Source organism: Solanum dulcamara, chromosome 2 (assembly GCF_947179165.1).
Source record: "Solanum dulcamara chromosome 2, daSolDulc1.2, whole genome shotgun sequence".
NCBI classification, from domain to species: Eukaryota; Viridiplantae; Streptophyta; class Magnoliopsida; order Solanales; family Solanaceae; genus Solanum; species Solanum dulcamara.
Window position 1 is genome coordinate 29383503 of NC_077238.1, and position 11495 is coordinate 29394997.

General features: G+C 30.8%; 1 protein-coding gene across 1 annotated transcript; it reads left to right on the plus strand.

Annotated features, from left to right (window-relative positions):
- The first annotated feature begins 314 nt into the window (after nt 1-314).
- LOC129875960 (protein OXIDATIVE STRESS 3-like) lies at nt 315-1801 on the plus strand. The gene is made up of 2 exons (XM_055951225.1): nt 315-828; nt 1289-1801. Exons 1-2 carry the CDS (start codon nt 488-490, stop codon nt 1512-1514), a joined length of 567 nt encoding a protein of 188 aa, XP_055807200.1. The 5' UTR covers nt 315-487; the 3' UTR covers nt 1515-1801.
- Nucleotides 1802-11495: the final 9694 nt, after the last annotated feature.

Below are 11495 nucleotides of genomic sequence, written 5' to 3' on the forward strand. Positions count from 1 at the left end.
ATATTTATGTGAATGTAAATTATTTTATTGAAAAAAAAAGAAGAAATTTTAAATCAATAATATTTTTAATTATAATAAATTGATTTTATTCTTAAAATGGATTAGGAAAGAAAAAGTAAGATAAAAGAAGTTAAAATGGAGAGTTATAAAAATGATGAGTTGCGTAGAAATTTTTAAAAAGTGGGTTTAAAGACCCTTCTAGGGACAAAGTCTGCAGGATTGTCCCGTTAATGATAGGGTGGTGAGTCAGATTTGGATGTCTTCAAAAATCCACCTTATCCTCTTTACATGTTAGAATAGGGAAAACCCCTTAAATAATATTAAAAGGTACAAATTAAAATAATTTATTAGCTTATTATTGTACACGTCTGTGATTATCCCCCCACCCAGCCCTTCCTTATCCACTCACTCCTAAAAAGAAGCGTTCATCCTTAACCACAAAAATTAAAGCTATATTTTAATCTATGAATTATTCTGCATTATATATATGTTTCCTCAGGTGAGGCTTGCTAGAAATTGCGTTGTATCAACAAGTCATTGGAGATCAAAGAAAAATTCCTTCTTCAAAAATTTTGTCATATTAATTTCAATGGAAGGAGCAAAGACAGGTGATGAAGCAGCAACAATAAGGTTAAAGAGTCCAATTAGGGAAGTCCAATGGGTGGCTGTGAATAGTATTTTCGATGATTACTCTGAATCAAGCTTTGAAGACTCTGTTGGAACTTCTTCTTCTTCTTTAGACATGGTAGATGATGATGCATCCTCTTCGTCGTCTTCTTTTGGGCCTTTGTATGAATTGTCTCAACTTATGGCTCAACTTCCCATCAAGTAACTTCATCTTTAACCTAATTACTCTCAAGTTTTGTTCATTTACTGCGTTTAATATTATACAATTTTTTTCACTTGTAATATATTTTAAGGTAAAAATGATACTCTCTATCCGAAGTCAAATTTTGTGATTTTGACCTAGACACAAAAAATTTAATTTTTTTATAAAAATAAAATAATATTTAGAAACTAGGTAAGAAGTATTATAAGTTGCCATAATTAACTATTCAAATTGCTTAAAGAACATATGTAAAAATTGGGATAATAACTCTTTGATTCTGGAAGTTTGATTCCCCCAAATGGCACATAAATTTGTTAAACAAATGATAGAGAGTGTTATTTTTTTTATACTATCAACATATATTACTTAAATTCTTACCTGATTAAAAAGATCATATACTTGATAGATGGTTCAGCTTTACCTGAAAATCATTTTATGAAATTATTTTTGCAAGTGCAGGAGTGGGTTATCAAAGTATTATGAAGGGAAGAGTCAGTCATTTGGACGTTTGGGAAATGCGATGAGCCTTGAGGATCTTCCAAAGGAAGGGAGTTATTCTTCTCATAACAAGAGAATGAAGTCATGTAAGAGCTTAGATGGAAAAATTAGATCGTCATTTGGTCCAAAAGCTACTATTAAAAAGAAGTCTTATTCAAGGAGGCCTTCGGTACAAATACTGATCTAATTGTGGCTACTTGTACATCTCCCATTTCTTTAGAAACATAATTTCTATTTAATTAGGAAGCTTAGCAATAGATTAGTGGAGGTGGTTGTAAATCTTCAAGAGAAAACAGTTAGCAAAGTGTCTCTGGTGATGAATTAAGTAATGATGGAGAACTTGCGCAAACTTAGAACCCGTGTAGCTCATTTTGTTCCTACTCCCTTGTTTCAATTTGTGTCTGATTTTCACTTCATACAAAATTTAAGAAATTAAAAATAAAAATAATTTATATTTTATGGTTTTAAATTAAATATATATTAAATAATTTTTCAATTTCTGATTTTATACACAAGAAAATCTAAGGATTGTTAGGATTTATGGTATTCATTCGAATTCTCCCGATAAAAAGATTTTTTTAAAAAAATTATATAATATATATATGATAAATTTTTTTCATTATTATATATTTTTCATTTAGAATTTTTGACTAACAAATTAGATATTAATCAAATAATTTAGGGTGTTCAAAATTTGCAAGTTTAAGCATGAGCAAATTTAGGAGTTGCTAGAATATTTAGGGCTCTCAATGATTTGTGATCTAAAGTTGATTGTATTACGGGGATTTAGATTTATTTAATGTAATACATTTTTTTTTGAATTTTTTTAGGGGTCTTTAAATCTATTTACTGTAATAATATAATAATAGTGTAAGAACCATATATATATCTTTGTTATTTATAGAATGTCCATTTATTACTGTAAACAATAAATTTTTTGAGCCGAGAAAAATAAATAATCAAGACCGGAAAATTAAATTAACAAAGTGTAATATTTGATTTTAAAATGTAATGCGGTTATAATTTTTATAATAATCCTCTGATTCTTCAAATAATATGAAACACGTTGAACTTGAATTTGAATTTGATTTAGAGTCAAGGGCTTGAATGATCTTGAATCTTCGTCTTTGAATTTGGATTTGAATTATTCGTCACGAACACTTGTATGGTTATGACGAACAATAAATATGAACAAGTAATTTAATTTTGAATTTTTTGATATTTGTCTTCGTTCTTGATCTTGAACTTGAGCTTGAATTTGATTGCTTGAACTTTGGAGTTTTGTAGAGAATTTACGGTCTTTGATCCACGAGCTCTCTTCTTGTTTCTTGTTCTTCAAAAACCTCTCAGAATAATGAGGACCCCTATTTATAGTTGTAGGAAGTGGTATGAGGGTGTGATTTGATTGGTTGGTTTGAACTGACCAATCAGATTTCTTTGTTGAAGAGTTTTAATTTGATTGGTCAGAACATGTCACATAGACACGTGGTATTATTCTAGTGGCTCATTTAATTTGACTTAGATTGTCATATAACTTTGACATGTGACATGATTTTAGTGGCTTATTTAATTTGACTTAGATTGCCACCTAATTTTGACATGTGGCATGATTTTAGTGGCTTATTTAATTTGACTTGGATTGCCACCTAATTTTGATATGTGGCATGATTTTAGTGGCTTATTTAATTTGACTTGGATTGCCACCTAACTTTGACATGTGGTGTGATTTTAGTGGCTCATTTAATTCGACTTGGATTGCCACATCATTTGGACTATTTTCTTGAATTTAATATAGTCTAAATTAATTTACGGATTTAAATCCAATATAATTCTAATGTTTACAAATGCCCCCTACTTCAAATCTCGTCGAAATATTTTATACAAAGACTAGGTTTGAAGTATCGATCAAACGATAATAGTATGTCGTGTAATTTAATATGCATTATGAACATATTAAATTAATATGTTCCTCCGATTGGAGTAACATAGTTGGAGTAAATGATGAGACTCCAATTGGAATATATATATATTATTATTATTTAAGCCTTTTTTTTTTTGCAAATGCCTACCCTTTATTCTGTCTTCCAAATTCAATTAGAATTTCGAAAGGACACACTCCTTTTAGAATATAGATAACCCAAATTTTTACAATTTCACATCCAACTAGGATTTGGAGAGAATAAATTTGTATCATTCTGCTAGAGTCCTACCCAAAAAATAATTATAATTACTTTGAAAGAAGGACTCCCTCACCATCATTACTTGTCTATAAATAGACTCTCTTCTTCTATTTATTTTCATCATTGGTATTGACAATTTTGATACTCCTTTTTGCACATCTTCTTGAGTTCAACAATACACGAGATACATTTTTTTTTATTAAAAAAAAATCACATCGTTATACATATGTACCCGCAGTGATGTTGTAAACGACTTTTGGGAGGGTAAAACACACGTTTTTTTTTTTTTTTGCAAATGCCTACCCTTTATTCTGTCTTCCAAATCTAATTAGAATTCCGAAAGGACACACTCCTTTTAGAATATAGATAGCCCAAATTTTTATAATTTCACATCCAATTAGGATTTAGAGAGAATAAATTTGTATCATTCTGCTAGAGTCCTACCCAAAAAAAAAAATTATAATTACTTTGGAAGAAGGACTCCCTCACCATCATTACTTGTCTATAAATAGACTCTCTCCTTCTATTTATTTTCATCATTGATATTGACAATTTTGATACTCCTTTTTGCACATCTTCTTGAGTTCAACAATACACGAGACACGTTTTTTTTATTAAAAAAAAATCGCATCGTTATACATATGTACCCGCAGTGATGTTGTAAACGACTTTTGGGAGGGTAAAACACAGGGGTTTTTTTCATTTTTTTTCGTTTTTTTTTGCAAATGCCTACCCTTTATTCTGTCTTCCAAATCTAATTAGAATTCCAAAAGGACACACTCCTTTTAGAATATGAATAGCCCAAATTTTCACAATTTCACATCCAATTAGGATTTGGAGAGAATAAATTTGTATCATTTTACTAGAGTTCTACCCAAAAAGTAATTACAATTACTTTGGAAAAAGGACTCTCTCACCATTTCTACTTGTCTATAAATAGACTCTCTCCTTCTATTTATTTTCATCATTGGTATTGACAGTTTTGATACTCCTTTTTGCACATCTTCTTGAGTTCAACAATACACGAGATACATTTTTTTTTATTAAAAAAAAATCACATCGTTATACATATGTACCCGCAGTGATGTTGTAAACGACTTTTGGGAGGGTAAAACATACGTTTTTTTTTTTTTTTGCAAATGCCTACCCTTTATTCTGTCTTCCAAATCTAATTAGAATTCCAAAAGGACACACTCCTTTTAGAATATAGATAGCCCAAATTTTTATAATTTCACATCCAATTAGGATTTAGAGAGAATAAATTTGTATCATTCTGCTAGAGTCCTACCCAAAAAAAAAAATTATAATTACTTTGGAAGAAGGACTCCCTCACCATCATTACTTGTCTATAAATAGACTCTCTCCTTCTATTTATTTTCATCATTGATATTGACAATTTTGATACTCCTTTTTGCACATCTTCTTGAGTTCAACAATACACGAGACACGTTTTTTTTATTAAAAAAAAATCGCATCGTTATACATATGTACCCGCAGTGATGTTGTAAACGACTTTTGGGAGGGTAAAACACAGGGTTTTTTTTCATTTTTTTTCGTTTTTTTTTGCAAATGCCTACCCTTTATTCTGTCTTCCAAATCTAATTAGAATTCCAAAAGGACACACTCCTTTTAGAATATGAATAGCCCAAATTTTCACAATTTCACATCCAATTAGGATTTGGAGAGAATAAATTTGTATCATTTTACTAGAGTTCTACCCAAAAAGTAATTACAATTACTTTGGAAAAAGGACTCTCTCACCATTTCTACTTGTCTATAAATAGACTCTCTCCTTCTATTTATTTTCATCATTGGTATTGACAGTTTTGATACTCCTTTTTGCACATCTTCTTGAGTTCAACAATACACGAGATACATTTTTTTTTATTAAAAAAAAATCACATCGTTATACATATGTACCCGCAGTGATGTTGTAAACGACTTTTGGGAGGGTAAAACACACGTTTTTTTTTTTTTTTTTGCAAATGCCTACCCTTTATTCTGTCTTCCAAATCTAATTAGAATTCCGAAAGGACACACTCCTTTTAGAATATAGATAGCCCAAATTTTTATAATTTCACATCCAATTAGGATTTAGAGAGAATAAATTTGTATCATTCTGCTAGAGTCCTACCCAAAAAAAAAAATTATAATTACTTTGGAAGAAGGACTCCCTCACCATCATTACTTGTCTATAAATAGACTCTCTCCTTCTATTTATTTTCATCATTGATATTGACAATTTTGATACTCCTTTTTGCACATCTTCTTGAGTTCAACAATACACGAGACACGTTTTTTTTATTAAAAAAAAATCGCATCGTTATACATATGTACCCGCAGTGATGTTGTAAACGACTTTTGGGAGGGTAAAACACAGGTTTTTTTTTCATTTTTTTTCGTTTTTTTTTGCAAATGCCTACCCTTTATTCTGTCTTCCAAATCTAATTAGAATTCCAAAAGGACACACTCCTTTTAGAATATGAATAGCCCAAATTTTCACAATTTCACGTCCAATTAGGATTTGGAGAAAATAAATTTGTATCATTTTACTAGAGTTCTACCCAAAAAGTAATTACAATTACTTTGGAAAAAGGACTCTCTCACCATTTCTACTTGTCTATAAATAGACTCTCTCCTTCTATTTATTTTCATCATTGGTATTGACAGTTTTGATACTCCTTTTTGCACATCTTCTTGAGTTCAACAATACACGAGATACATTTTTTTTTATTAAAAAAAAAATAAATCGTTATACATATGTACCCGCAGTGATGTTGTAAACGACTTTTGGGAGGGTAAAACACACGTTTTTTTTTTTTTGCAAATGCCTACCCTTTATTCTGTCTTCCAAATCTAATTAGAATTCCGAAAGGACACACTCCTTTTAGAATATAGATAGCCCAAATTTTTATAATTTCACATCCAATTAGGATTTAGAGAGAATAAATTTGTATCATTCTGCTAGAGTCCTACCCAAAAAAAAAAATTATAATTACTTTGGAAGAAGGACTCCCTCACCATCATTACTTGTCTATAAATAGACTCTCTCCTTCTATTTATTTTCATCATTGATATTGACAATTTTGATACTCCTTTTTGCACATCTTCTTGAGTTCAACAATACACGAGACACGTTTTTTTTATTAAAAAAAAATCGCATCGTTATACATATGTACCCGCAGTGATGTTGTAAACGACTTTTGGGAGGGTAAAACACAGGTTTTTTTTTCATTTTTTTTCGTTTTTTTTTTGCAAATGCCTACCCTTTATTCTGTCTTCCAAATCTAATTAGAATTCCAAAAGGACACACTCCTTTTAGAATATGAATAGCCCAAATTTTCACAATTTCACATCCAATTAGGATTTGGAGAGAATAAATTTGTATCATTTTACTAGAGTTCTACCCAAAAAGTAATTACAATTACTTTGGAAAAAGGACTCTCTCACCATTTCTACTTGTCTATAAATAGACTCTCTCCTTCTATTTATTTTCATCATTGGTATTGACAGTTTTGATACTCCTTTTTGCACATCTTCTTGAGTTCAACAATACACGAGATACATTTTTTTTTATTAAAAAAAAATCACATCGTTATACATATGTACCCGCAGTGATGTTGTAAACGACTTTTGGGAGGGTAAAACACACGTTTTTTTTTTTTTTGCAAATGCCTACCCTTTATTCTGTCTTCCAAATCTAATTAGAATTCCGAAAGGACACACTTCTTTTAGAATATAGATAGCCCAAATTTTTATAATTTCACATCCAATTAGGATTTAGAGAGAATAAATTTGTATCATTCTGCTAGAGTCCTACCCAAAAAAAAAAATTATAATTACTTTGGAAAAAGGACTCCCTCACCATCATTACTTGTATATAAATAGACTCTCTCCTTCTATTTATTTTCATCATTGATATTGACAATTTTGATACTCCTTTTTGCACATCTTCTTGAGTTCAACAATACACGAGACACGTTTTTTTTATTAAAAAAAATTGCATCGTTATACATATGTACCCGCAGTGATGTTGTAAACGACTTTTGGGAGGGTAAAACACAGGGGTTTTTTTCGTTTTTTTTTCATTTTTTTTTTCGTTTTTTTTTTTGCAAATGCCTACCCTTTATTCTGTCTTCCAAATCTAATTAGAATTCCAAAAGGACACACTCCTTTTAGAATATAGATAGCCCAAATTTTTATAATTTCACATCCAATTAGGATTTAGAGAGAATAAATTTGTATCATTCTGCTAGAGTCCTACCCAAAAAAAAAAATTATAATTACTTTGGAAGAAGGACTCCCTCACCATCATTACTTGTCTATAAATAGACTCTCTCCTTCTATTTATTTTCATCATTGATATTGACAATTTTGATACTCCTTTTTGCACATCTTCTTGAGTTCAACAATACACGAGACACGTTTTTTTTATTAAAAAAAAATCGCATCGTTATACATATGTACCCGCAGTGATGTTGTAAACGACTTTTGGGAGGGTAAAACACAGGGTTTTTTTTCATTTTTTTTCGTTTTTTTTTGCAAATGCCTACCCTTTATTCTGTCTTCCAAATCTAATTAGAATTCCAAAAGGACACACTCCTTTTAGAATATGAATAGCCCAAATTTTCACAATTTCACATCCAATTAGGATTTGGAGAGAATAAATTTGTATCATTTTACTAGAGTCCTACCCAAAAAATAATTATAATTACTTTGAAAGAAGGACTCCCTCACCATCATTACTTGTCTATAAATAGACTCTCTTCTTCTATTTATTTTCATCATTGGTATTGACAATTTTGATACTCCTTTTTGCACATCTTCTTGAGTTCAACAATACACGAGATACATTTTTTTTTATTAAAAAAAAATCACATCGTTATACATATGTATCCGCAGTGATGTTGTAAACGACTTTTGGGAGGGTAAAACACACGTTTTTTTTTTTTTTTTGCAAATGCCTACCCTTTATTCTGTCTTCCAAATCTAATTAGAATTCCGAAAGGACACACTCCTTTTAGAATATAGATAGCCCAAATTTTTATAATTTCACATCCAATTAGGATTTAGAGAGAATAAATTTGTATCATTCTGCTAGAGTCCTACCCAAAAAAAAAAATTATAATTACTTTGGAAGAAGGACTCCCTCACCATCATTACTTGTCTATAAATAGACTCTCTCCTTCTATTTATTTTCATCATTGATATTGACAATTTTGATACTCCTTTTTGCACATCTTCTTGAGTTCAACAATACACGAGACACGTTTTTTTTATTAAAAAAAATTGCATCGTTATACATATGTACCCGCAGTGATGTTGTAAACGACTTTTGGGAGGGTAAAACACAGGGGTTTTTTTCGTTTTTTTTTCATTTTTTTTTTCGTTTTTTTTTTGCAAATGCCTACCCTTTATTCTGTCTTCCAAATCTAATTAGAATTCCAAAAGGACACACTCCTTTTAGAATATGAATAGCCTAAATTTTCACAATTTCACATCCAATTAGGATTTGGAGAGAATAAATTTGTATCATTTTACTAGAGTCCTACCCAAAAAGTAATTACAATTACTTTGGAAAAAGGACTCTCTCACTATTTCTACTTGTCTATAAATAGACTCTCTCCTTCTATTTATTTTCATTATTGGTATTGACAGTTTTGATACTCCTTTTTGCATATCCTCTTGAGTTCATCAACATATGAGGTACATTTGTATATATATATATATATATATATATATATTATTTTTTTTATTATTTTATTTTGTTTTTTTTTGTTTTTTTTTGCAAATGTCTACCCTTTATTCTGTCTTTCAAATCCAATTAGAATTTCGAAAGGACACACTCCTTTTAGAATATGGATAGCCCAAATTTTTACAATTTCGCATCCAATTAGAATTTGGAGAGAATAAATTTGTATTATTTTACTAGAGTCCTACCCAAAAAGTAATTACAATTACTTTGGAAGAAGGACTCTCTCCCCATCACTACTTGTCTATAAATAGACTCTCTCCTTCTATTTATTTTTATTATTGGTATTGACAGTTTTGATACTCCTTTTTGCATATCCTCTTGAGTTCATCAACATATGAGGTACATTTGTATATATATATATATATATATATATATATATATATATATTATTTTTTTTATTATTTTATTTTGTTTTTTTTTGTTTTTTTTTGCAAATGTCTACCCTTTATTCTGTCTTCCAAATCCAATTAGAATTTCGAAAGGACACACTCCTTTTAGAATATGGATAGCTCAAATTTTTACAATTTCACATCCAATTAGAATTTGGAGAGAATAAATTTGTATCATTTTACTAGAGTCCTACCCAAAAAGTAATTACAATTACTTTGGAAGAAGGACTCTCTCCCCATCACTACTTGTCTATAAATAGACTCTCTCCTTCTATTTATATTCATCATTGGTATTGACAGTTTTGATACTCCTTTTTGCATATCCTCTTGAGTTCATCAACATATGAGGTATATATATATATATATATATATTATTTTATTTTTTATTATTATTATTGTTTTTTTTTGTTTTTTTTTTGCAAATGAAAAATTACTTCATATGCAATAAACTTTTATTCTATTGGTCCAAGTCAAAGACTTTACACCGTCTGAGACAAAGACTTTACATGATTTGTGGTAAAGAAAAGGCATTTCATAGTCTGAGCTAAAAACTTTACACCGTCTAAGACAAAGACTTTACATGATTTGTGGCAAAGACTTTACACCGTCTGAGTCAGAGGCATTTCATAGTTCAAGCTAAAGACTTTACATGATTTGTGGCAAAGAAAAGACATTTCATAGTTCGAGCTAACGACTTTACACCGTCTAAGACAAAGACTTTACATGATTTGTGGCAAAGACTTTACACCGTCTGAGTCAGAGGCATTCCATAGTCCAAGCTAAAGACTTTACACCGTCTGAGGCAAAGCCTTTACATGATTTGTGGCAAAGAAAAGACATTCCATAGTCCGAGCTAACGACTTTACACCGTCTAAGGCAAAGACTTTACATGATTTGTGGCAAAGACTTTACACCGTCTGAGTCAAAGGCATTCCATAGTCCAAGCTAAAGACTTTACACCGTCTAAAGCAAAGACTTTACATGATTTGTGGCAAAGAAAAGACATTCCATAGTCCGAGCTAAAGACTTTACACCGTCTAAGACAAAGACTTTACATGGTTTTTGGCAAAGACTTTACACCGTCTGAGTCAGAGGCATTCCATAGTTCGAGCTAAAGACTTTACACCGTCTGAGGTAAAGACTTTACATGATTTGTGGCAAAGAAAAGGCATTCCATAGTCCGAGCTAAAGACTTTACACCGTCTAAGGCGAAGACTTTACATGATTTATGGCAAAGAAAAGGCATTCCATAGTCCAAGCTAAAGACTTTACACCGTCTAAGGCAAAGACTTTACATAATTTGTGGCAAAGACTTTACACCGTCCGAGTTAGAGGCATTCCATAGTCCGAGCTAAAGACTTTACACCATCTTGATAGGGAATGTCAACTTACTACTCTGCAACTTAGAGGGTGTGATCTTGACTTTGTTTGTCTTTGGGACATAGTGAGAAACAGGACTCATTCTCTTACTTGAAGATGCCTCACTTGTCTTAGGTACTTTACTCATATCTGAAAGCATTTTATCCTTTTCAATCATGACCCTCGCATTATCAGGTGCTACATTAACCCTTTTGGTGATATCAGCAAGTATCGCGTTATCAATTTTAACTTCTTTTGAAACATGATTCTTTAAGTAGAATTTTGCATCAGCAAAGTGCGCTTCCATCTCGGTGAAAGGTTCATCATCAACAACTACCTTCTTTTGAACCCCATCTTCAAAGTATTTGAAACATTGATGGTAGGTGGACGGTACCACTTTGTTCTCATGTATCCATGGTCTTCCTAACAAGATGTTATACGAGGTCTTTGAGTCAATAACATGCATCCATGCACTCGAACGCATA

Coding starts and splice junctions, on each gene's coding strand:
- LOC129875960 (XM_055951225.1), top strand. CDS start 488: ATGTTTCCTCAGGTGAGGCTTGCTAGAAATTGCGTTGTATCAACAAGT. Junction 829..1,288: donor ATGGCTCAACTTCCCATCAA/GTAACTTCATCT, acceptor TTGCAAGTGCAG/GAGTGGGTTATCAAAGTATT.